General features: G+C 45.3%; 1 protein-coding gene across 1 annotated transcript in view; it reads left to right on the forward strand.

Annotated features, from left to right (window-relative positions):
* LOC129824894 (serine/threonine-protein kinase MRCK beta-like) overlaps positions 1-27,091 on the forward strand; it is a 130,455-nt gene that overhangs the window by 70,644 nt on the left and 32,720 nt on the right. The window contains 14 exon segments of the mRNA XM_055884444.1: positions 4,546-4,794; positions 5,321-5,564; positions 5,753-5,872; positions 10,284-10,417; positions 11,111-11,353; positions 13,536-13,646; positions 14,800-15,053; positions 15,547-15,652; positions 15,859-15,983; positions 16,170-16,275; positions 21,117-21,265; positions 23,625-23,719; positions 25,400-25,479; positions 26,549-26,578. Coding sequence (XP_055740419.1) covers positions 4,546-4,794; positions 5,321-5,564; positions 5,753-5,872; positions 10,284-10,417; positions 11,111-11,353; positions 13,536-13,646; positions 14,800-15,053; positions 15,547-15,652; positions 15,859-15,983; positions 16,170-16,275; positions 21,117-21,265; positions 23,625-23,719; positions 25,400-25,479; positions 26,549-26,578 — 2,046 coding nt within the window.

Here is a 27,091-nt window from a genome sequence, read left to right on the forward strand (position 1 = left end):
AAAAGCTGAAATGTTTTGAGTCAATAAGTATTCAAACCCTTTATTATGGCAAGCTTAAATATATTCAGGAGTAAAAATGTGCTTAACAAGTCACATAAGTTAATTAACTCACTCTGAGAGCAATAATAGTGTTTAATGTGATTTTTGAATGACTACCACATCTCTGTACCCCACACATACAATTATCTGTAAGGTCCCTCAGTCGAGCAGTGAATTTCAAACACATATTCAACTACAAAGACCAGGGAGGTTTTTCAATGCCTTGTGTAACAGTATAACTTTAAACCGTCCCCTCGCCCCGACACGGGCGCGAACCAGGGACTCTCTGCACACATCAATAACAGTCACCCACGAAGCAGCGTTACCCATCGCTCCACAAAAGCCACGGCCCTTGCAAAGCAAGGGGCAACACTACTTAAGTCTCAGAGCAAGTGACGTAACTGATTGAAATGCTACTAGCGCGTACCCGCTAACTAGCTAGCCATTTCACATCCGTTACACTCACCCCCCTTTCAACCTCCTCCTTTTCCGCAGCAACCAGTGATCCGGGTCAACAGCATCAATGTAACAGTATAACTTTAAACCGTCCCCTCGCCCCGACACGGGCGCGAACCAGGGACCCTCTGCACACATCAACAACGGTTGCCCACGAAGCACGGTCGTTACCCATCGCTCCACAAAGGCCGAGGCCCTTGCAAAGCAAGGGGCAACACTACTTAAGTCTCAGAGCAAGTGACGTAACTGATTGAAATGCTACTAGCGCGTACCCGCTAACTAGCTAGCCATTTCACATCCGTTACACTTGCATAAAGGGCACCTATTGGTAGATGGGTAAGAAATAAAAAAAGCAGACATTGAATATCCATTTAAGCATGGTGAAGTTATTAATGACACTTTATGTGGTGTATCAACACACCCAGTTACTACAAAGATATAGTCATCCTTCTTAACTCAGTTGCCGGAGAGGAAGGAAACCGCTCAGGGATTTCACCATGAGGCCAATGGTGACTTTACAACAGTTGGGTCAACAGCATTGTAGTTACTCCACAATACCAACATAATTAACGGAGGGAAAAGAAGAAAGCCTGTACAGAATAAAAATATTCCAAAACATGCATCCTGTTTGCAGCAAGGCACTAAAGTAATACTCTAAAAAATGTGGCAATGCAGTTAGCATTCTTCCTGAATACATTACTGAGTACCACTCTCCATATTTTCAAGCATAGTGGCGGCTGCATCATGTTATGGGCATGCTTGTAATTGTTAACATGCGGAGTGCCAGAATTGCATAACTGCTAGAATGGCCATGAAGGTCATTCTGACTGTTGATATTTCAATTGTATAAATATTCCATAATAAATAATATGTTGCTAAATAAATGCATTTATTATGTTAAAATAGGTCATAAGAAACCTGACTGGAAGACAAGTTGCCCGCCCAGCTGGCCCATCCAAACTACACCTAAACAATATTGAAGCTAATTACACACATATAATAATAGATGTGGCCTAAAGACAACATTAAATTGACAATAGTCTGATGGATGACTATTATAAATTGTTGAATAGAGAATGGAGAGACTGATGTGATGACCTGCAGAGAATGTATTGACAGCGTGCATTGATAAAGAAGCAAGGAGCTTACCAAATAGCACTCCTTCCATATCATTGTACAGAGGTCCATGCAGGCCAGATGTTTTGATTGCAATATCCTACTAGAAAGAGCAGATTTCAAGGTTTCTAATGAACCTATTTTTTGCCAAACAATTGTACAAATTGTCTTAACGCACATGCTTTTTGTTTCATAGTTGAAACAAAGGCACTCCACGAGTGAAATCAATTTTGTATTTGAAATGCTGTCTTTTGATGGTTTTTCGGTTGTACGTACAATGCGTTTGGAAAGTATTCAGACCCCTTGACTTTTTCCACAATTTGTTACATTACAGCCTTGTACTGAAATTGATTAAATCGTTTTTTGCACTCATCAATCTACACAAAATGTCACATTTACATAAGTATTCAGACCCTTTACTCAGTACTTTGTTGAAGCAGCTTTGGCATCGATTACAGCCCCGAGTCTTCTTGGATATGACTCTACAAGCTTGACACACCTTTATTTGGAGAGTTTCTCCCATTCTTCTCTGCAGATCCTCTCAAGCTCTTTCAGGTTGGATGAGGAGTGTCGCCACACAGCTATTTTCTAGTCTCTCCAGAGATGTTCGATCATGATCAATTCAGAGTTTTGTCTGGGCCACTCAAGGACATTCAGAGACTTGTCCCGAAGCCACTACTGAGTTGTCTTGGCTGTGTGCTTAGGGTCGTTGTCCTGTTGGAAGGTGAACCATCGCCCCAGTCTGCGGTCCTGAGCCCTCTGGAGCAGGTTTTCATCAAGGATCTCTCTGTACTTTGCTCCGTTTTTCTTTCCCTCGATCCTGACTAGTCTGCCAGTCCCTGCTGCTGAAAAACATCCCCACAGCATGATGCTGCCACCACCATGCTTCACCGTAGGGATGGTGCCAGGTTTCCTCCAGACGTAACTCTTGGCATTCAGGCCAAGAGTTCAATCTTGGTTTCATCAGACCAGGGAATTTTGTTTCTCATGGTCTGAGAGTCCTTTAGGTGCCTTTTGGCAAACTCCAAGTGGGCTGTCATGTGTCTTTTTACTGAGGAGTGGCTTTCGACTCTGGCCACTCTACCATAAAGGCCTGATTGGTGGAGTGCTGCAGAGATGGTTGTCCTTCTGGAATGTTCTCCCATCTCAGTAGAACTCTGGAACTCAGCTCTAGGAAGAGTCTTGGTGGTTCCATACTAATTCAATTTAGGAATGATGGAGGCCACTGTGTTCTTGGGGACCTTCAATGCTGTAGAAATGTCTTGGTACCCTTCCCCAGGTCTGTGCCTCGACACAATCCTGTCTCTGAGCTCTACGGACAATTCCTTCGACCTCATGGCTTGGTTTTTGCTCTGACATGCACTGTCAACTGTGGGGCCTTATATAGACTTGTGTTCCTTTTCAAATCATGTCCAGTCAATTGAATTTACCACAGGTGGACTCCAATCAAGTTGTAGAAACATCTCATGGATTATCAATGGAAACAAGAGGTCCCAGGTCCCTGAGCTCAATTTCTAGTCTCATTTCAAAGGGTCTGAATACTTATGTAGATAAGGTATGTATATTTTATTTTTCAAAACATTTCTGAACCTGTTATTGCTTTGTCATTATGGGATATTGTGTGCAGATTGAGGGGGAAAAAACATATTTCATCAATTTTAGAATAAGGCTGTAATGTCAAAAAATGTGGGGAAGTCAAAGGGTCTGAATACTTTCCGAATGCACTGTATGGCCTACATTAACATAAAATAATGAAATTATGTTCTTTCAAGTATTTACATTTCGTATTCTAATGTTAACTAACACCTTCATAAACACAACCAAATGACATTGGCTTGAAGGGGGGGTCCAATGAGGCCACGCTTTTCTAGTTACATTTATTTATTAAACCGGTTGGCTATTGGTGCTCCTCGAGGCCCAGCTATTCTACTGTTAAATATACAGATGGTCATTGTGACCTTCATGGTGCTTTGAGGATCAGTTTTTGTATTTTGTTATATTTGTCTACTAGTATTGCTAGTGTAAAATACACATATTTAGGGAAAGGTGGATTCAAGGCTTTTATTGAAGATGGTCAAATTGGCTGTTTTTTTTTTAGCAATTCTAGTGTTTGGGATTAGAGTTTTTCAGGATGAAACAGAAACGTAATGGAGCTAAGTACAGACAAAATCCTAGAGGAAAACCTGGTTGTCTGCTTTTCCACCAGACATTAATTCACCTCTCAGCAGGACAATAACCTAAAACACCAGGCCAAAATTGTTGTCTATCAATGATCAACAACCATTTTGACAGAGCTTGAACAATTTTTTCCCTGATAAAAATGTATAAATGTTGCACAATCCAAGTGTGGAAAGCTCTGAGAGACGTACCCAGAGAGACTCACAGCTATAATCATTGCCAAAGGTGCTTCTACAAAGTATTTATGTAAATTAGTTATTTCTGTATTACATTCTCAGTAAATTAGCAAACAATTCTTAAGACATATATTTTTTTTTCTTCATGAATTTTGAATTCAGGCTGTAACACAGATACATTTTTGGAATAAGTCGAGGGGTATGAATACTTTCTGAAGGCACTGTATATCTCTGTAATTCTGTTGATTTGCCCTTATCTTGATTTGCCCTTATCTGTCTTTCTGACTCTTTCTTTGAAGGTCTCACTGTTGTCCTCCTTCTACTTCCTTTGCCGTTCCTGTGCCTCATTTGGTCAGGCTCCCTAATGTTACCCCCTCTTTCTCTGAACTCTCCTTTATCGCTCCCCCTCTCACTTTCACCCCCCATTCTTTTTTTTCTTTCAATCCCCTCCTGCTTCTTTTGCAGATGTTTATGTGAGTGTTTTTGTGTTTTTGTAATGAATGCTATTGACACTATGAAGGAGATTTTAAGTCCTGATTCCTCTCTTCCTCTCATTCCTCTCTTCCCTGCTCTCTTACAGGAGCGTTTCCAGTTCCCCTCAAACATCAGCGATGTGTCGGAGGACGCCAAGGACCTGATGTCGCATCTCATCTGCGGCCGCGAGCGCCGCCTGGGCCAGAACGGTATCGGCGACTTCAAGGACCACCCCTTTTTCACTGGCATCGACTGGGATCACATCCGCTACACCGAGGCGCCCTACATCCCCGACGTCAGCTCGCCATCTGACACCTCCAACTTCGACGTAGACGACGATATTCTTAAAAACCTGGTGGGTGGACTTGGAAACAAGCTATCTAGCTAAAGATAACAGAAAAATAGCTAACTAGCAAATGCTACCTCGACTCAAGCTAGCTAGTTAACACTAACTGGAAAGGAGCTAGCTAATTAATACTAACTGGAAAGGAGATAGCTAATTAACGCTAACTGGAAAGGAGCTAGCTCGTTAACGCTAATTGGAAACAAGCTAGCTCGTTAACGCTAACTGGAAACAAGCTAGCTCATTAACGCTAACTGGAAACAAGCTAGCTCATTAACACTAACTGGAAACAAGCTAGCTACTTAATGCTAACTGGATAACAGCTAGCCAGCCAAGCTAAAGTGAATGAACTCTATTTCACTGATTGGCCAGCAAAAGACACTCAGTTACAGTCCCAGGTCCCTGGTTAAGAATGAAAACCAGAAGTGGTTTTGTCCTCCACGACCTCAGTAGTTTAATTACCTCTTCCCTTGGTCAGTTTGGCTGTTCGACTCTAACCGATCTATCTTTCTCTTTCTCTCTCTCTTCTACCCAACAGGACATTGCCCCTCCAGTTACGCACACCGGCTTCACTGGCCAGCACCTGCCCTTCGTGGGCTTCACCTACACCACGGACAGCTGCTTCTCGGACTGCGGCAGCGTCAACAGGGCCGGCCTGTCCGACGGGAGCTCCCAGGAGGGCGGTCCCAGGGACCAGGAGAGGGAGCTGGGGGTGGAGGTTTTCGAGAGGAGGATCCGCCGGCTGGAGCAGGAGAAGCAGGAGCTGAGTCGCAAGCTGCAGGGTGAGAGTGCAAAAAGAAACACACACACAGACCGCATGCGTAGACACACACCAGCGGGGCCAGAGAAACACTCACAAAGCATGCACACACAGACACCCTTGATACACACCCTTAGTGACCCACAGTTTAAAGTGGACATGACTTCTGACCCTTGACCTGTGTTTCTTGACCCCTCTGACCCCCTCCAGAGTCCACTCAGGCTGTGCAGTCTCTCCACGGGCCGGGCCGCGGGGCCTGCACCCAGGGCCGAGACAAGGAGATGAAGAAGCTCAACGAAGAGATTGAGAGGCTCAAGAAGAAACTTGCAGGTCAGTGTCTCTCAATGTAACACAATCTGGCAACCCAACGTCATTGACTGGCAACTCAACACTGTCTGGGCGTTTAAATCACGTCTGGCTGGAACACAAAGGTCAAATACCTGAAAGTGTTTGATGTGCCCTCGGTTTACTTTTGAGGCTATTACTGGAAAAAATTGCAGAGTGTTCTGACTCAAAAGGTTTTCTTCAGGAGAATCTACCAAAATGGATACCATTGCTACAAGGGAGGAAGATTGAAATTCAACGGGCACACCGAATCTACAGTGGCAGTAATAACCATAGCCGTCCCCGCACCCTCATATTCTGCCTGTTAACAAATGAGGACCGAGTGGATATTCTGCGGTGAACCAGATCCCTGGAGAACCCACCGAGACATGGGAGACCCAATCTGGCATTCTACCCAGAATACGGCAACGAAACTGGAGAGGAAATCCTTCGACCACGTGAAACGACAGATGACAGCAAGAGGAATTCACCCGTTCCTGATATACCCAGCCATCCTGAAGATCAGGAAACAAGTTTAGGAACACTCGAGTATTTTCCATAATGTGAAAGAGGCATAGGCATGCCTTGCAGCTGAAGACGACTACTAGAGAAGGACCCCACTCATAGTGTAACAGTATAACTTTAAACCGTCCCCTCGCCCCGACCCGGGCGCGAACCAGGGACCCTCTGCACACATCGACAACAGTCACCCACGAAGCAGCGTTACCCATCGCTCCACAAAAGCCACGGCCCTTGCAAAGCAAGGGGCAACACTACTTAAGTCTCAGAGCAAGTGACGTAACTGATTGAAATGCTACTAGCGCGTACCCGCTAACTAGCTAGCCATTTCACATCCGTTACACTCACCCCCCTTTCAACCTCCTCCTTTTCCGCAGCAACCAGTGATCCGGGTCAACAGCATCAATGTAACAGTATAACTTTACGTCGTCCCCTCGCCCCGACACGGGCGCGAACCAGGGACCTTCTGCACACATCAACAACGGTCGCCTACGAAGCATCGTTACCCATCGCTCCACAAAGGCCACGGCTCTTGCAAAGCAAGGGGCAACACTACTTAAGTCTCAGAGCAAGTGACGTAACTGATTGAAATGCTACTAGCGCGTACCCGCTAACTAGCTAGCCATTTCACATCCGTTACAATAGCACACCCAATTCCTCCAGATTCTCCCCATGGAAAATTTTAGAAACAGAACCACGGCCCGCCTCCTTCTTTGGATACCCCATCGCATGAAGGGTCATCTTAAGTAGTAAGATGGACACAACTACTGCTAAGTTAACTAGCTAACGTCACCCATGTTTATTTGTTATTCATTGACATAATGTAGTTCATTTGGTATGAGCGGCCTGGTGGATTTGTTAACTTGGCTGTTAGCATTCTGGTTATATGGCTAAGATGCAGCTGACTGGCACGTGGTTCGCTAACCCCCCCCCCCCCCCCCCCCAAAGGTGCGGACTCCGGCCGCAAAACCTAAACCTATAGGGGAGGGTCTGGGTGGGCATCTATCCGCGGTGGCGGCTCTGGTGCGGGATGTGGACCCCGCTCCACCTTAGGCTTGGCCCACTTAGGTGGCGCCTCTGGAGCGGGGACCATCGCCGCCGACACCGGACTGGGAACCCTCGCAGCGGGCCCCGGACAGGAGGGCGACTCCGGCAGCTCCGGGCCGGAGGGCATCCCCGGGCCGGAGGGCAGCTCCGGCAGCTCCGGGCCGGAGGGCAGCTCCGGACAGGAGGGCGGCTCCGGGCCAGACTGGAGGAAGACTCTGGAGGGAGGAGACGCAGAGACAGCCTAGTGCGTGGGGCTGCCACAGGGCCCACCAGGCTGGGGAGACCTACAGGAGGCCTGGTGCGCAGAGGAGGCACCGGATGAACCGGGCTGTGGGGGAGCACTGGAGCCCTGGTGCGCAGCCTTGGCACCACTGCTCCAGGCTGAATGCCCACTTTAGCCCGGCCCCTTCAGAGTACAGGCACAGGTCGAACCGGGCTGTGGGGGAGCACTGAAGATCTGGTGCTCAACGCTCGCACCTCTCCATTAGGCTCAATGCCCACTTTCGCCTGGCACGGGCGAAGCGCAGGCATAGGACGAACTGAACCCTCCCAGCGTCCCGGAGACACAGTACGCAGAGCCTGCGCAGGATACCCTGGGCCAAAACGGCGCACCGGAGACCAAACACGCTGAGCTGGCACAATCTGCCCTGGCTGGATGCCCAGTCTCGCATGGCACTTGTGGGGGGCTGGCCTATAGCGCTCCGGGCTATGAGCGCGCACTGGCGACACTGTGCGCTTCACCGCATAACACGGTGTCTGACCAGTACCACGCTGCTTCCGGTGAGCACGGGGAGTTGGCTCAGGTCTATCGCCTGACTCCACCAATCACCCCGTGTGCCCCCCAAAAAAATGTTTTGGGGCTGCCTCTCGTGCCTGCTGCGCTGCCTTGCCTCATATCGCCGCCTCTCAGCTGTCACTGCCTCTAGCTCTTCCTTCGGGCGGCGATATTCCCCAGCCTGTCTCCAGGGTCCCTGTCCGTCCAATATCTCCACCCAGGAGTCCTGAACCCTCTGCTCCTCGATACCACTCTGCTTGGTCCTTTGGGGGTGGGTAGTTCTGTAACGATCGTCTAAGGGAGGAGACCAAAACGCAGCGTGGTAAGTGTTCATGCCTTTTAATGAGAAGTGAACACTACGACAAAAATAACAAAGTTATAAACGAAAATCGAACAACACGAAACAGTTCTGTCTGGTACAGACACAAAGACAGAAAACTACCACAAAACACAAGTGGGAAAAGGCTACCTAAGTATGGTTCTCAATCAGAGACAACGATAGACAGCTGCCTCTAAATTGAGAACCACACCCGGCCAAACACACAGAATAGAAAACATAGAACACAAAACATAGAATGCCCACCCCAACTCACGCCCTGTCCAAACCAAAATAGAGACAAAAAAGGATCTCTAAGGTCAGGGCGTGACACACAGCTACACCTCCAATTGACTCAAAATGTCAAGTAACCTATCAGAAGCTTCTAAAGCCATGACATCATTTTCTGGAATTTTCCAAGCTGTTTAAAGGCACAGTCAACTTCGTGTATGTAAACTTCTGGCCCACTTGAATTGTGATACAGTGAATTATAAGTGAAATAATATGCCTGTAAACAGTTGTTGGAAAAATTACTTGTCATGCACAAAGTAGATGTCCTAACCAACTTGCCAGAACTATAGTTTGTTAACAAGACATTTGTGGAGTGGTTGAAAAACGAGTTTTAATGACTCCAACCTAAGTGTATGTAAACTTCCGACTTCAACTGTGTATGTATATATATATATATATACTGCTCAAAACAATAAAGGGAACACTTAAACAACACAATGTAACTCCAAGTCAATCACACTTCTGTGAAATCAAACTGTCCACTTAGGAAGCAACACTGACTGACAATAAATTTCACATGCTGTTGTGCAAATGGAATAGACAAAAGGTGGAAATTATAGGCAATTAGCAAGACACCCCCCAAAACAGGAGTGATTCTGCAGGTGGTGACCACAGACCACTTCTCAGTTCCTATGCTTCCTGGCTGATGTTTTGGTCACTTTTGAATGCTGGCGGTGCTCTCACTCTAGTGGTAGCATGAGACGGAGTCTACAACCCACACAAGTGGCTCAGGTAGTGCAGTTCATCCAGGATGGCACATCAATGCGAACTGTGGCAAAAATGTTTGCTGTGTCTGTCAGCGTAGTGTCCAGAGCATGCAGGCGCTACCAGGAGACAGGCCAGTACATCAGGAGACGTGGAGGAGGCCGTAGGAGGGCAACAACCCAGCAGCAGGACCGCTACCTTCGCCTTTGTGCAAGGAAGTGCACTGCCAGCGCCCTGCAAAATGACCTCCAGCAGGCCACAAATGAAAAGCAGCCAACAAGGAAAAGCAGCCAACAAGTGCTAAGCAAATGTGGGAACTCCTTCAAGTTGGAAAAGCATTCCTCTTGAAGCTGGTAGAGAGAATGCCAAGAGCGGCAACGGGTGGCTACTTTGAAGAATCTCAAATATATTTGTTACTTCATAGTTTTTATGTCTTCACTATTATTCTACAATGTAGAAAAAAAAAAAATTAAGAAAAACCTTTGAATGAGTAGGTGTTGTCCAAACATTTGACTGGTACCGTGTGTATATATAAGGGACATCTATGGATCTTCATCTGTAGGGCTCAGTTCTTGTCACCTTTCACATTAACAAAGTATTATGTTTTATTAGTTATGTTTTTTACAAAATAAATCAAAGATTTCTCCCTGAAGCCCAGTCTGAAGCCACTGTCCAGTAAAATTGTGACCTTTTGGGAAACATTGACCCTAATCTATCACCATCCTGCTAACCAGGAAGTCCCTCCCCTTTTCGCTGTCTTTCAGACTCTGATAAGCTGGAGCACCAGCTGGAGGAGGCGGTGACGCTGCGCCAGGACTTCGAGAGCTCTTCCTTCAAGCTGAAGACCCTGGACAAGCAGGTCAAAGCCCTGAGACTAGAGAAGGAGGAAATCCATAAGGTAACATCACTCTTTTCTTCCCCCCCTGACCTTCAACCCCACCCCCCTACTCCAGGGTCATTTTTATTAGTGCACACCATGTGTTTGTTATTGGACAAGTTCAGGCAGCCATAGAAACTCACCATTTTCACATTTTGGGGTGGAGCTGGAGATGATGAATTGAATGCTGAAAAAGGGTGGAATTTCCCTTTAAAGAATTTGTTCGGTGCTAATTGTCTATGTACGTTTTATAGTGTCAGTCGAGCTTATAATTGGTAGTTCACTGATTACTTTTTCTTTCTCCCGATTCCTCTCCTCTCATGCGGTCCTCCTTTCTCTCTCTTTCTCTCATGCTTTCGCTCCCTCTCCTCATTTCATCTACTCACCTTTCATTCTGTCTGGCTCTGTCTGGTTCCCTCTCACCATCTCTCCTGCCTCCTCTGCTCTCTCTCTTTTCTTTTGCTGCCCTCTCCCTCCCTCCCACCCTTCCATCTTTCCTTCTCCTGACTCTTTCTTTCTCTCCATTTCTCTCCCCTCTCTCACCTAACCACCCACCCTTTCACTCTACCTTTCTCTCCCTTCCATCTCTTCCCCATCTACAACCTACCTCCCCCACATCTCTCACCCTCTTTCCTTCTTTCTCACTCCCTCCCTTATCCACTCTCTCCACCTCTCTCTCACCCCCCTGCTTCCCCTCTCCATCTCCACCAACAGCAACTGGTGGAGTCCCTGGAGCGCCTGAAGTCCCAGACCAAGGAGCTGAAGGAGGCCCATAGCCAGCGGAAACTGGCCCTTCAGGAGTTCTCTGAGCTGAGTGAACGCATGGCCGAGCTGCGTTCCACCAAGCAGCGCCTCTCGCGCCAGCTCCGCGACAAGGAGGAGGAGATGGATGCTGCTGTGCAGAAGGTGGACGCAGTGCGCCAGGACATCCGCAAGACTGAGAAGGCTCGCAAGGAGGTGAGACGTAAAAGTTGACTAGCGCGCTGCTCACTAATGCTAACACTTAAAGTGCTAGCATTTAGCTTGCTAACTAACAATTTTCTCGGTTATACTTTGCTTTATAACACTTAGCTCGCTAACAGTTAGCTTGCTAACCTTTACCTTGCTAGTACTTAGATTGCTAACTCTTAGCTTGCTAACGTTTATCTTGTTCGCTTGTTAAGTCTTTGTAAGTCTTTGCTTGCTAAGTCTTTGCTTGCTAAGTCTTTGCTTGCTAAGTCTTTGCTTGCTACGTCTTTGCTTGCTACGTCTTTGCTTGCTACGTCTTTGCTTGCTACGTCTTTGCTTGCTACGTCTTTGCTTGCTACGTCTTTGCTTGCTACGTCTTTGCTTGCTACGTCTTTGCTTGCTAAGTCTTTGCTTGCTAAGTCTTTGCTTGCTAAGTCTTTGCTTGCTAAGTCTTTGCTTGCTAAGTCTTTGCTTGCTAAGTCTTTGCTTGCTAAGTCTTTGCTTGCTAAGTCTTTGCTTGCTAAGTCTTTGCTTGCTAAGTCTTTGCTTGCTAAGTCTTTGCTTGCTAAGTCTTTGCTTGCTAAGTCTTTGCTTGCTAAGTCTTTGCTTGCTAAGTCTTTGCTTGCTAAGTCTTTGCTTGCTAAGTCTTCGCTTGCTAGCATCAATGATGGTGGATAATTTAAGAGTTCACTCAGGCCATTTACCATTGAAAAAAATTGTCACGGTTCCTGTCTGTGTAAGTGGTCGTTCCCTCTCTCTCGTGAGTATACTTTCCCGTGTGAGCTCACGGTTCCTTCATTATCTCTGGCATGCTCACGCGAGAGAGGGAACAGCTGCTTCTGGTCAACTTATTGTCCCCAACATGCTCGCCCCACCCACCCCACCCTGACCAGAAACAATTTGCCAGTGAGATGTCTCCTTTCTCTATAGTCTCTGGGACACCACCTCTGCAGGTCAGGGCCAATAAGCAAACCAGAGTGGCCCTGCCCCGACCTGAAAAATTTGGGAGGTGGAGGTTTTGCTTTCTCTACCATCTCTGGTAACATTTGGCTTGCTAAGTCTTAGCTTACTAACATTAAGTTCACTAGCACTTAGCATGCTAACAATTGTGGATAAAGTTAGCATGCCGGAGGCGGAATGGCAATGTGTTAGCAACATTAAGCAAATTTGCAATGTTTAGCTTTCTGTGATGAGGGCATAATTGAGTGTATTGGTTGTGGTTGATATGTGTATTGTTAACTGTGTGTGTTTGTGTGCTTATGTGAGTGTGTCTATACAAGAATACCAGACTCTAAACCTCAACACACAACCAGTTTTAGTGCTATGGCTCCTCCTGCCGTTCAGAAAGCACAAACCAACTTCTCTCCTCTCCAGCTGTATCTTTTATCATCAGCTTTTATCTATGTGTTTATTTCTCCATCTGAATGTCAGTATCCCCTTAAGGGCCTCGTCTTTCATGTGCTGTCTGCGTTGGCGACAGCGGAATGCACTACTTGGGATGTCCTCTACAGCTCCCCTTAGGGGCTCTATGCAAACGGAACGACGGAGTTTGCGTCACTCTGTTTGCGTCTCTCTCTACACAGGTCCACGTACCAAAGTGCGGCTGAATGTTTGGAACGGACCGTATACGATACACCGTAGCTCAGTTTGCGTATAGTTTGTAAAGCCCTTTAAGGGGTTAGGAAACATAATACACACACTGCCGAAACAACCCAGGGTTGTATCTCAGTAGTCCTAAAATAGCGTCCTCCACTGAAGAACTAGGCAGGTTAAAGCGAATTCCTAGTAGGCTTCCTCCCATATTGCTTTGGCCGTGTTTTTAGATTAGTGCAGATGAAGAGTTTAGACTATTGAGATGCACCCTCAGGCCTTCCCCGAGATGAGCGCTAACAGAGTCCACATGGGTTTTGGTGACCCCAGCTAAAGTTAATGGGGCCAGGGAGGGTTCAATGGTGGCAAGTTGATAGACCAATGTCTCATCTCCTCACCATCTCCCAATACTGTTCATTCATATTCACAGTACTGGTATGCATAATGCCAAGACACATATTTACTCAATACATGCCCATGAATGTTTGGTGTGGTTCAGAATGAGAACGTGGTATGTGTGCATAAATATTTCCTGGTAGAAGGATATAAAACTCTGTGTGTATGTTAACCGCTGCTTTGTCTCCATGTGTTTGTGTGTTAGTTGGAGGCCCAGTTGGAGGAGGCCAAGGCGGAGGCATCTAAGCAGCATAAGCTGCGCAAGCACAGCGAGGTCTACTCCAAACAGCTGGAGATGGAACTGGAGACCCTCAAGGTCAGAGTTCACACTCTCCTTTTCACTAATGTTCCAGTGCCCTTTCAGGTTCTCTCCCCTCTCCCTCCTCTACCTGTCTCCACTCTCCTCTCCCTACAGCCTACTAGTACCTCTCCTTCTCCCGCCTACCTCCTTTCCCTGCTATGCTTCCCTTCCTTTTCCACCCTTTTCCCTATCCACGTACTCTCTCCCCTATCCCCCTACTCTCCCTTTCATTCTCTCTCTTTCTCCTCCCCCACTTTCTCGCTCTCCACTATCCTCATACTCTCTCCCCTATCCCCCTGCTCTATCTGTTTCCTTCTCCCCTCCCTTCTCCCCAGCTAGCTGAGGGGTCTTCCCTCTGGCATGGCTATATATAGTTGTGTTTGTTGTTGTTGGCAATGGGTCTAGACTAACAGCTGGCCCTCATAGAGCATTATGGAGGCTTGGCTGGGTTGCATTAGAGCAAGGTTTGTGGCCTGGCATTCAAAACTACTTTACTGTATATACTTCTCATCTAAACCAGGGCTGACTCAGTCAGGGCTGGATTGGGAGGTCCCTTGGCTTCCAGGAAGCAAGGCAATAATGATGAGAGAAAAAATGAGAGAAGCATTTCAGACATTCTTGTCTGTCGTTTTTGAGAGGTTGCTAGCCTGTCAGTTTGTCCACCCCATTTTCAGTTTTTTTCCTTTTCAACAAGGGTTCAAACTGTAGAACCCAGTTCCTACATTTGAATATAAAAATTGATTTTATCCAACAAAACAATGCTACATTTTATCTCTGGGACCCTCAGGATGACAAATCAGAGCAAGATTACTGAATGTAAGTACATTATTTACCTTCAGAGATGAATGTATCAAACCAGTTGCCGTGATAAAAGTTTTGTTGTACACTCTCCTCAAACAATAGCATGGTCGTGTTTCACTGTAATAGCTACTGTAAATTGGACAGTGCAGTTAGATTAGCAAGAATTTAAGCTTCTATAAGACATGTCTATGTCCTGGAAAGTTTGTTGTTACTTACATCATTCTTGTCACAATAGCACACGTTTGCAACAACCGTCCCGGTATAGGGACACCGATGCCGTAGATCCTTAAGAGGATTTATTAACTTTCTCTCTTTCATGTTGTACACTTTTTGTTTATTTGCCATTTCTCTCGCTTCCTCCCCCCAGGTGAAGCAGCTGGGCAGCGCGTGCGGCAGCGGAAGCAGCAGCCCAAGGCTGCTTCTGGAGCTGTCCAAGGTAAAGTCGGAGCTGGACAAGAAGGTGCTGTTCTACGAGGAGGAGCTGGTGCGCCGCGAGGCCTCCCACACCAGCGAGCTCAAGGGCCTCCGGAAGGAGCTCCATGACTCAGAGAGCCAGCAGCTCTCCCTTAACAAGGAGCTGCTCGTGCTCAAGGACAAGCTGGAGAAAGCCAAGAGAGAGAGGTGGGTTTAGGATAGGCTTTTCCAAGAGCAAGAGGTGGGTTAGGATAGTAGACGTTGAGCTAGAACAGGTTTTAATAGCATAGGCTTTGTCGAGAGTGAGAGAGGTGGGCTGGGCTGGCATCCACTATATGGCTAAAGTAACAAAACATTTTTTTTCTAAATTCATTATTTATACCCATTGATTCTTGGAGAATATAACTTATGAGCTCAGTTCAACTGTCGTACCCCATCAGAACCCCAAAAATAAACTTGTTTTACTCCAATCTTTGTAAACAACCTAATTATAAACAAGCACTATAGCTTCAAAACAAGCCTATCGTTTAGATCTCATGGAATGGTCAGTACTTGCATCTATGAACCGTCTATGGATGTAAGAGGGGCTACATTTCTCCTGCCCCATCCCCAAGCTGTGTAACCAAGGGGTGACCGCTTTATTTGTTTGACCTGCAGACTTGACTACTTGAGATCTCGTTCTGTGCGTGTGTGTGTGCAGGCAAACCGAGATGGCGGAGGCAGTGGGCGCTCTGAAGGACAAGTACGAGCGTGAGCGCAGCATGCTGACCGTGGACAACAGCAGGCTGACCGCGGAGACCGACAGGGTAAGGACCACACGTAGGTACAGAGGTACACGCTGTGGGAAAGACGGGTGTTGTGAATGGACACTTATCCTGACACACTCTCTCTCTCGCTACCGCTCTCTTCTTCACCCCCCACTCTCTACCTCTTTCCTGCTCTCTCCTTTCCTGTCACTCTCTCTCTCTCCCCCCCATCCATCTCCTGCTATCTCCCGCATTCTCTCTCTCAGCTGTGTACGTTTGTGGACAAGCTGACCGCTCAGAACCGTAAGCTGGAGGACGAGCTACAGGACCTGGTCTCTAAGAAGGAGAGCGTCGCTCACTGGGAGGCCCAGATTGCCGAGATCATCCAGTGGTGAGCGGAAAGGCAGCCATACGGGGCCGTGAACTTGTCCAACAGGATAGCAAATGTTCCTTTTCTGTTTTAAAATGTTTTGCCATGGTGTGCCTTAATGAGTGTAAGCCTTAGTAAACCCTGTGTACGGCCTGTATAGATTCTTCAGAAACCTTTCCTAAGCTGATGTCTGTTTGACCCCCGTAGGGTGAGCGATGAGAAGGACGCCCGCGGCTACCTGCAGGCCTTGGCCTCCAAGATGACCGAGGAGCTCGAGTCACTCCGCTGCTCCAGCCTGGGCTCCAGATCCCTGGTAGGATGGGTACCAGAGAGAAACCCACGCACACGCCCCATCCCCTCCGTGGTGTTTGTATCCAGGGATTCAATCTGTCATTGTTAAATTAGCCCCCACCCCCCGGTCTGAGCACAGGCGTCTCTAGGGAACACCACCACATCAGACGGTTCCTTTCCCTTGTTGTCGTGATTCTAAAGTTCCCCTACTAAACACTTTTATCCTTTTATAACAACTTGTTTTACACACTCCATTGGCGCACTACAGCGATCCAGGTCAGGTGCCTGACTAGAGGGTACAGCAGCTGTTTTTGCGCCCCACAAGCTGTGTAGTGTGTAGGCTACACCCTGTCTACTCATTTTACCTTGTTATTACTGCTGTGCTGCAGTATAAACCTACAATTCTTCCGATGCCCCAGTGGTGCTTCCCAGTGAAAGTTGGCCGGAATGACTCATAGGAGCGTGAGGGTACAAGTACACCCCCTGGACAGAACGGTAATCTGTCGCCTTCCTTACCCCCAATCTATTTCCTTAATGCTGAGTGCCAAGTCGAGACAAATACGGTCCTATTTTTATAGTTTGGTATCAACCTTCCAATCTCAGGGCGAACACGCTAACCACAAGGCCACACTGATTAGGCCCCATAGTGCACGACTTTTGACCAGAGCCCTATGTATGGAATACGGTGCTTATGGAGTTAGTTTGACTTACTGTAGGCCCATAGGGCTCCTGTTAAAAGTACAGAACTATGTATGAAATAGGGAGCCATGGTGAAAAAGCATTTAACTCCTCTATGGTAGAGAAACCATTTGATTTAGAATGGGGAAAAAATCGACATACATTGTCCCTGGCCCTTAGTCAGACAGCTATCCCTTTGGCCCACTTCTTTATTACATTCTGATTTATTGGACCAGAAAACCGTCCCTTCTCTTCTCTTTCGCAATCTTGTGTTGGTGCACTCTGCTGAAGTGTTGAAGTGTGTGTGGAGTGCTCTACTGTTTTAACCTGCCGCCCCCAGCAACGCTCTGGAGTGGCCACTTCCCTGAAGCCCTTTCCCTCGGTTGGGGGAGAAAAGTGGGTGAGTGCGTGTGTCAATCAAACCCAGCCTCCAATCACTGCGGATGTGACGCTCCGCCATGGGCTGGGCAGAGGGCTGCTCTCATGCCGATAGTGTCACCCGTCTGTCACTCATATGGCCAGTTTCTTCTGATTGGTGATTTCGATTTTTGTGAGAGAAAATAACTTGGAATAGCCAGCGTGATCTGAATTATGACATGATATTTCTGACTCATTTGAAAGTGGGTTTGACGTCCCCAGTTAGGTGTATTTAAAACGACTGCCACTACTTTCAAGAATTTGGAGAACTAGAAAGCAGAATTGAATTTGATATCTGTTTTGGATGAGACTGATACTGTAAGATGGCCCGGACACTGGCCCGGACACTACTGGCCTGGACACACCACCCCATAATGTCCAAGTGTAATTTGTTTTTTCTTTTGTTTTACAAATGATACTGAACAAAATATTTTGGGGGTATAATTAAGGCAGTTGATACCATTTTAAAAACGTTACAATACATTCACAGATGTCACAACACACTTTGTGCCCTCGGGCCCCTACTCCACCACTACCACATACAGTACTAAATCCGTTTGTGTGTGTGTGTGTGTGTGTGTGTGTGTGTGTGTGTGTGTGTGTGTGTGTGTGTGTGTGTGTGTGTGTGTGTGTGTGTGTGTGTGTGTGTGTGTGTGTGTGTGTGTGTGTGTGTGTGTGTGTGTGTGTGTGTGTGTGTGTGTGTGTGTGTGTGTGTATGCATGTGTCTGTGCCAATGTTTGTGTTGCTTCACTGTCCCCGCTGCTCCATAAGGTGTATTTTTATCTGCTTTTTAAATCTGATTCTACTGCTTGCATTAGTTACTTGATGTGTAATAGAGTTCCATGTAGTCATGGCTCTATGTAGCACTGTGCGCCTCCCATAGTCTGATATGAACTTGGACTGTGAAGAGACCTCTTGTGGCATGTCTTGTGGGGTATGCACGGGTGTCCGAACTGTGTGCCAGTAGTTTAGACACAGCTCGGTGCATTCAACATGTCAATACCTCTCATAAATAAAAGTAGTGATGACGTCAATCTCTCCTCCACTTTCAGCCAGGAGAGATTAACATGCATATTATTAATATTAGCTCTCTGTTTACATCCAAGGGCCAGCTGTGCTGCCATGTTCTGAGCCAATTGCAATTTTCCTAAGTCCCTCTTTGTGGCACCTGATGACACGACTGAACAGTAGTCAAGGTGCGACAAAACTAGGGCCTGTAGGACCTGCCTTGTTGACAGTGTTAACACTTTGACACTTTATTGTCGGCCATCTTAGCTACTACTGCATCAATATGTTTAAATGCAACAATCTCCAAGATTTTACTGAATTACAGTTCATATAAGGAAAACAGTCAATTGAAATAAATTAATTAGGTCCTAATCTATGGATTTCACATGACTGGGAATACAGTTATGCATCTGTTGGTCACATACACCTTAAAATGAAGGGGCATGGATCAGAACACCAGTCAGTATCTGGTGTGACCACCATTTGCCTCATGCATCGCGACACTTCTCCTTTGCTTAGAGTTGATCAGGCTGTTGATTGTGGCTTGTGGAATGTTGTCCCACTCTTCAATGGCTGTGCGAAGTTGCTGGATATTGGCGGGAACTGGAAAACGCTATCGTACACGTTGATCCAGAGCATTCCAAACATGCTCAATACGTAACATGTCTGGTGAGAATGCAGGCCATGGAAGAACTGGGCCTTTTTTAGCTGCCAGGAATTGTGTACAGATCCTTTCGACATGGGACTGAAACATGAGTAGGTGGATGAATAGCACGACAATGGGCCTCAGGATCTCGTCACGGTATCTGTGCATTCAAAGTGTCATCAATAAAATGCAATTGTGTTCGTTGTCCGTAGCTTATGCCTGCCCATACCATAACTCACCGCCAATCATGGGGCACTCTGTTCAGCAAAGTTCTCTCCCACACGATGCCATACACATGGTATGCGGTTGTGAGGCCTGTTGGACGTGCTACCAAATTCTCTAAAACAACCTTTTATTGTCTCCAGCACAAGGTGCACCTGTGTAATGATCATGCTGGGACGGCAGGTTGCCTAGTGGTTAGAGTGTTGGACTAGATACCGAAAGGTTGCAAGATCGAATACTGAGCTGACGAGGTCAAAAGTCACTCTGCCCCTGAACAAGGCGGTTTCTAGGCCATCATTGAAAATAAGAATTTGTTCTTAACTGACTTGCCTAGTTAAATAAAAAATAAATGCTGTTTAATCAGCTTCTTGATATGCCACACCTGTCAGGTGGATGGATTATCTTGGCAAAGGAGAAATGCTCACTAACAGGGATGTAGACACATTTGTACTCAAAATTTGAGAGAAATACGTTTTTTGTGCTTTTGGAAGATTTCTGGGATCTTTTATTTCAGCTCATTAAACATGGGACCAACACTTTAGGTATTGCGTTTATATTTTTGTTCAGTGCAATTAAAAATGGAAAGCAATAAATATTCAACCCCTTTGTTATGACAAGTCTAAATAAGTTAATGAGTGACAATGTGCTTAATAAGTCACATAATAAGTTGTATGGACTCACTCCGTGTGCAATCATTTTGTTTAACATGATTTTTTCATGACATCTCGTCTTTGTACTCCACACATACAATTATATGTAAGGTTTCGCAGTCGAGCAGTGAATTTCAAACACAGATTCAACCTCAAAGACCAGGGAGGTTTTCCAATGCCTTGCAAAGGGCACCTATTGGTAGAAGGCACAGTATTTGACATGGCTTTCAGTCACAATGAACAAAATTTAAGCAATTACATTTCATATAGCACTCAAGCTACTTTGAGTAAAAAGGGCTCCACATTTGTGCTGTGCAAAATGTACACACAGTTTAATGTCCTGGACTGTGCTCCATATTGACGTTTGTACAGTGCATGTCATTGCGGTCAGTGGTTCACATACAGTATATAGCACTGTATCGATCCTGAACGTGATATTGAGATGAGCATCCATTCCAGACATATTGCCCCTATCTCTCTCTTTCTCTCCTGTCTCTCTTGCTCTTTCTCTCCCTCCCCCCATATGATGCCTCATCATTTCCTGTCTCGTTAGGCCGCGATGTTACGCGATCCGCCAGCATCCACGGAATGTCATTACAGCTTCCTGAAAAGTCAATTTGTCATCGGCAGCTGAATGGCGCGCCCTCCTTCGCTCAATAAAACGCGTCCATCGCATGTGTTTGTGAGAGAGGGTAGGGTGGAATTGATGAAATCTCATAGGATCTTTGCACCTGCTGAGTTGTATTTTAGTTGGGCCGATATGGTTGTGTTTGAGGTTTATTGTTGAACAGGTGTTTTCATTGAGGTTCAGTTATCTATTTTTTCTCGAATGATGTATTCTTACATCTTACACACTCTATTGAATTACATGTGGACTATTACATCACAGCTTGATTATAGACAGGAATCCAGTGATTCCTGGAAAACCAGTCACCAGACTTTCCATGTGGAGAATGTGAATACAGGAGCAGATTCAGGACATAGAGGAAGTGACCTTATTTGCCAGTTGCAGAGTCACTCATCTCTGACAGGAATTAGTTAAGTGACTTAGTTAAGCCATTTTGGCCCACCAGAGAATCCAAACCACATTCCTGATGTTGTCAGCGCCGTACTCTTAACTGCACCCCATACTCAGAGCGAGTTGAATCGACCGTACCCAATAATTGGCCACTGATTAATGTAATCAAATGAAACCTTGCTCCCCACCCTGAATACAATATAATAATCATGCCTCGTCCCCAGGACCCCCTGTGGAAGGTGCGTCGCAGCCAGAAGCTGGACATGTCGGCCCGTCTGGAGCTGCAGTTGGCCCTGGATGCTGAGATTCGGGCCAAGCAGCTGGTCCAGGAGGAGCTCCGCAAGTTCAAAGCCGCCAACATCTCCTTTGAAAGGTCAGCCCCGCCCAGGCCCCCCCCCCCCCCCCCAACCGTAAAGAAGAGAATGTGCTCAACTCTAAATCCTCTTTTGTAATGGCATAGGTTTTGGCTTGCACCATCCTCAGTGCGCGTAGTGTGTATGTGTGACGCACCGGAATTGCAAGGAAGGCGCTCCCATACGATGTTGCAGCTTTGTTTTGTTACAATATTCGTTTTATTTTTCAGATACACAATACAACGCATTCTATTTGGAATATGTGACCCACCACCTGGATTCAGTCTTATGTCGCAAAATGTGAAATGGTGTTTTTTACATTGGATAATAGTAGAGACTCGGTATATCACAAACTGCATTTGAGGAACAATGGGAAAGTAATTCTCCTTTGAAAGTTGATCAACTTGTAACCTCACTTTTGAGAAAATGGCCTTTTAATGTTTTGGTACACCTACTGGAGAGCTCTTTGTCTACACCCATTGAGCATCGTTCACACCTCTAAAGCCTTATCCCCACCCATCCCTTTAAGCATTCACACACTCATTCACACACATTCCATGTACTAAACAACCAAAGATTTCAAGGCTAAAGGCTGGTTTATGCTACGGGTGTGTTTGTACATTTAATCTGGAGTGCCAGAGTGTGCTCAGAGTGATGAATTCAGAGCATTGTCAGATTGTCCGTTCGTAAATTCAGAGCATTTCGCTCTGAGTGTTCAGTGTGCATACTGGACGTTCTGGCCGTGGAGTAGGGTTGATCCGAGCTTTCTGACCTAACAGCAGCAGTCAAGCGCCCACGCTAACGTTGGCTAGCTTGTTAGCTACTTCGACACAAATGAGACAACAGGTCACTGACCATTTTACTCGCCCTAGCAGAGCTGGTTTGGCTGTATTTATGTTATTCAGAGCATTGGTGACTGCAACTGTGCTGCTGGCAACAATTGAATTACGCTTTTTTGCCAACATTTACGGACACCGGCCATATTCAACGGGTGTTGAGCGTTTGTAAATTTGTCAGTTATTCTGCGCTCCGGCACACTCAGACAAGTGCTCTGAAATCGCAGTAGACGGCCAGAGTGAATTTATCAGCTACGTCTATCGACAGTTGTCGCAGTGACATCATGAACATTCTATTAAAATGGTTACTTGCATGGTAGTGGTCTTTTGTTTAGATGTGTAGCTAGTGGATCGGTCTAAGGCACTGCATCTCAGGGCTAGAGGCATCACTACAGACCCTGGTTAAATTCTGGGCTGTATCATAACAGGCCGTGATTGGGAGTCCCATAGGGCGGCGCACAATTGGCCCAGCGTCGTTAGGGTTTGGTCGGTGTAGGCCATCATTGTAAATAAGAATTTGTTCTTAACTGACTTGCCTAGTTAAATAAAATAATAAATAGCGTAAAAATGAACCATAATCCCAACTCATAACATTACTACCATGCATGAATTTGCAGGTATCTAACCAACCAGATTCAAAGTTAGCTAGCTACATTAGGCTATAACTAACAATGCAATTGGCTCGGAGATACGAGTAATATAACTGCACACGGATCATACACGTAACGTTAGCTAGCGAGCCAGCCAGCTAACGTTAACCAGCTAAAAGTGCACTTTAACTTGAAATGAAAACGACTTTCTGACAAAATTAGAAACGTGTAATATCTGAAAATTGAGATAGCTAGACTAACTTACCTGTCCGTATACATGTATGGACCATGGTTGCCCTTAGTTTGAAGGTATAATCCGGAGACAGGTTTTTATACAACAGCCTTCTGTGTGTTCTCTTTTCAACTCTGTCTGCATATTTGCAATCAAACGCTAGAATTTTCTCTATCTCCTTAGCGATCCTTCTCTAATTCCACTGATTTCAAAACTCGGTCCTCCAAAAAGTGGAGAGGAACACTTTTGCAGTTTTACTACGTGTTATCTTTCAAAAGAGCTGTGTTAGAATGGATTACTTACACATACTGACCAGCTCATGTTATAGACAGAAGTGAGCTACATGGCAGACCAATCCAAAATAATTTCTCGGCATGTCTTGCCGAGTCATTATCTCAACCAATCAAGACTTTTTCTGTGGCTAAACCAACTAGGCTCGTAATTTAACAATTTTATTCGGATTTACAGATGGCGTACACATTTTTTATTAAGGCGCATGAAAGTTCACATGTTCCAGAAGTCATTTCTGACAAAAAACACATTTTGATTTAAAAAAAAGTTTGTTAAAATTAAGTAGTGACGCGTGACATAGACCTACTTTCCTGAAACCAGTCACATATGAAGTTATTATATGGTACCAGACATGAGATGATGTGGAAACCACATGTTTTTCTCTCTCTCACCCCATGACACACACACTCTCTTTCAATCTCTCACACAGCAAACTGAAGGATTCCGAGTCCAGGAGCAGGGAGATGGCGGAGCAGCTGGAGAGCATGAAGAAGGACTTGGAGAGCCGCTCCCACTCGGTCAAAGGTTGGCCAACCATGCTCTAACCCTGAACCTAACCTCTGGCTAACCATGCTCTAACCCTGAACCTACCCTCTGGCCAACCATACATTACCCCTAAACTTTCCCTGGCATATGTCACCCTACACAAATACATTGCCATCAGAAAGTATTCATACCCTTTGACTTTTTCCACATTTTGTTGTTTTACAGCCTGAATTCAAAATGTATAAAATATACATTTTTCTATCCCTCTACAAACAATACCCATAATGATAAAGTGAAAACCCGTTTTAATAAATGTTTGCAAATGTATTGAAAATCAAATACAGAAATATCTCATTTACATAAGTATTCACACCCCTGAGTCAATACTTTGTTGAAGTGCCTTTGGCAGCATTTACAGCGGTGAGTCTTTCTGGGTAAGTCTCTCAGAGCTTTCCACACCTGGATTGTGCAACATTTAACCATTATACTTTTCAAAATTATTCAAGCTCTGTCACATTGTCGAGCAATGATCAACAACCAAACATTTCCAGGTCTTACCATAGATTTTCAAGAAGATTTAAGTCAAAACTGTAACTTAGCCACTCAGGAACATTCACTGTCTTCTTGGTAAGCAACTCCAGTGCAGATTTGGCGTTTTAGGTTATTGTCCTGATGAAAGGTGAATTAATCTCCCGGGGTTAGGTGAAAAGCAGACTGAACCAGGTTTTCCTTGCTTAGGGTTTCCCCCCTGCTTAACTCCATTCCATGTATTTTTTATCCTGAAAAACTCCCCAGTCCTTAATGATTACAAGCATACCCATAACATGATGCAGCCACCACTATGCTTGAAAATATGTAGATGGTACTCAGTAATGTGTTGTATTGGATTTGCTACACACATTTGTTATTCAGGACAAAAAGTGAATTCCTTTGCCACATTTTTTGCAGTGTTACTTTAGTGCCTTGTTGCAAACTGGAGCGCATGCTTTGGATAAATGTATTATGTACAGGCTTCCTTTTCACTTTGTCAATTAGGTTAGTATTGTGGAGTAACTACAATGTTGTTGATCCATCCTCAGTTTACTCCTATCACAGCCATTAAACTCTGGAACTGTTTTAAGCAAATGTTTACTCCTCAACTTATTTATGCGTGCCATAATTAACAAATGGGTTAAATACTTATTGACTCAAGACGTTTCAGCTTTTAATTTTTTATTATATAGTAAAAAAAATATATATAATTGTAGGAAAACATAATTCCACTGATATTATGGGGTATTTTGTGTAGGCCAGTGAATAAAGAAAAATCGCAATTTAATATTTTTTTTTATTCAGGCTGTAACACAACAAATTGTGGAAGAAGTTAAGGGGTGTGAATACTTTCTGAAGGTGCTCTAGGTTGTTAGAGTCTCTTCATCTGGACTAATATAACCAGTATTTGGTATACTATACTTCATACAACTGTTGTATGATTGTAGTTGGTCGTACAGGTTTAGAATAAGGTTTGTTTGGTTTTATTTGATCATTGGAGATGCACATACATCCATAACTTCTAAGGATTACCTCTCAGATATAAACAGAACATTACATTTCATTCTCTAGTAATGTCAGTTACATGTTTCCCTTCAACTGTACAAATATTAACATTATTCCTCTCTAGAATTGTTTAAATGCAGCCTATGAACATAATAGCTGACTGTCCTTCTCTTCTAAACACAGGGATGAAACTGCCTGATTTCCAGGACTCAATTTTCGAGTACTTCAACACCTCTCCCCTGGCCCATGACCTGACGTTCAGAGTGAGTGTCTCTCTGCACGTCTCTCTCTCCTCCGTCACATGTCAGAAACGAACCTTCATACCACTGTCTCGCCGCCTCTGTGTATATTGGTGGTGACAGGCCGGTGGGAGTTGATAAAGATATTTCAAAGGGTGGGAGACTTGGCACACCAACATAAACAGACACACACACAGACAGACCGGCTGGCGCTGTTGTCACACTCGCATTGTCAAACAGTGATAAACACACACACATTTACACACACGCACACACTAAAATCCTTAGATGCAGTGATTGAGAGACACACATCCACACAGTTCGAAATGTCAGAGTGCCAAGCCCCGGAGTTCATATCACCAAGTCCTCTGATGTGCTCAATCACCTCATCACCTCAAAGGACTTCAATAGCACGGAGGGGGGAAGCGAGCGGTATCATACTTCCTGACCCTCTCCCCACAGAATAAATCAGTGTTATGTTACCCATCAGCATATGGTAACCCGATGCAGCCACCACGGTTTGGACAGGATCTGCAGTGAATGGGCCAAAGTTATGAAAGGGAGGAACTGCACCGGATGAGAGTAGAGGTGCAAGAAAGCTGGCCGTGACCTGAACTAAAAGAGCGAGAAGCTAGTTTGATCTAACTGTTTCCCCTCATTTTCATCACCACAATTGAGTGTGGCTTTGCGGTGGAAAGATCTTACTGCTCAACGCAAACGTGAACAAAGGTTTTTTTTTTTCAACGCCTGGCTGCCTCAAGTTCGTAAAAAAAAAAGGGATTAGTCAGCATCGAAGTCACAACGGGTCAGCTTAAAGGCCCCAGAAAACCTGATGAAGTGTTTGTTCAGAGGAAACGTATTGTTGTGAAGGGGCCATTTTGTCTCTGTTCCTTCTAGTCTCTTCGGGCCATAAATTGAAACGGGATAAACTATCGGAAGCGATGGTCTAACTTTGTTCTCGCAGTAAAAACCCTGGTAAATGACCTTGTCAACTCCTGACCCCCTTGTGTTATTTTCTTTGCAAAATAAACCCCCGATTAAACCTGTACTTTTTATTTTTTGGTCCCTCTCGTGTGTCACCCTTCCGAAAAAGGACTCGGCCTTTTCCTCGTCCGCATATGAAGTAAGTTTGCTGCTCAAAGCTCCCTTACCCCCTTTTTCTCACAGTTAACCCCTAACCTGAGGGGTTGTGCTGCCAGCGTACAAAAAAGGTTGGGACGAAAGCATTGAGCTTCCTCCTGGTGTGTTAGCCTATTCTTTAGCAATTAGCCGTTATCCAGTCGCATGCTAATGTGGACTAATGATCCTTTAATGTCTTGTATCATATAGTAGTGTGCATACTCTTATAGTTTTAACTTTTCCTAGTATTTCTGTTGTTAATATCGTGAACAGGTTCGCTGCTACACGTTTAGTGGAATAAAATAACTTGTGATTAGCACAGGTTTTTGGCTAATGCTAATTTAATTAGAAGGATGTTATGCTAAAATACACCTTTTCATAGCTGGTGGCACTCTCCTCCCCTAGTAGACCTCCCCCTAAACCTGCATAGCATGTGTTGGGCACTAAAAGGTTACTGGGCTGCTCCTCTAGAATGTACTTCCGCATTAGAATCCCCACCGTTAGCATTAACCGGCCC

The sequence above is a fragment of the Salvelinus fontinalis genome, chromosome 27 (genome assembly GCF_029448725.1).
Source record: "Salvelinus fontinalis isolate EN_2023a chromosome 27, ASM2944872v1, whole genome shotgun sequence".
NCBI lineage: Eukaryota > Metazoa > Chordata > Actinopteri > Salmoniformes > Salmonidae > Salvelinus > Salvelinus fontinalis.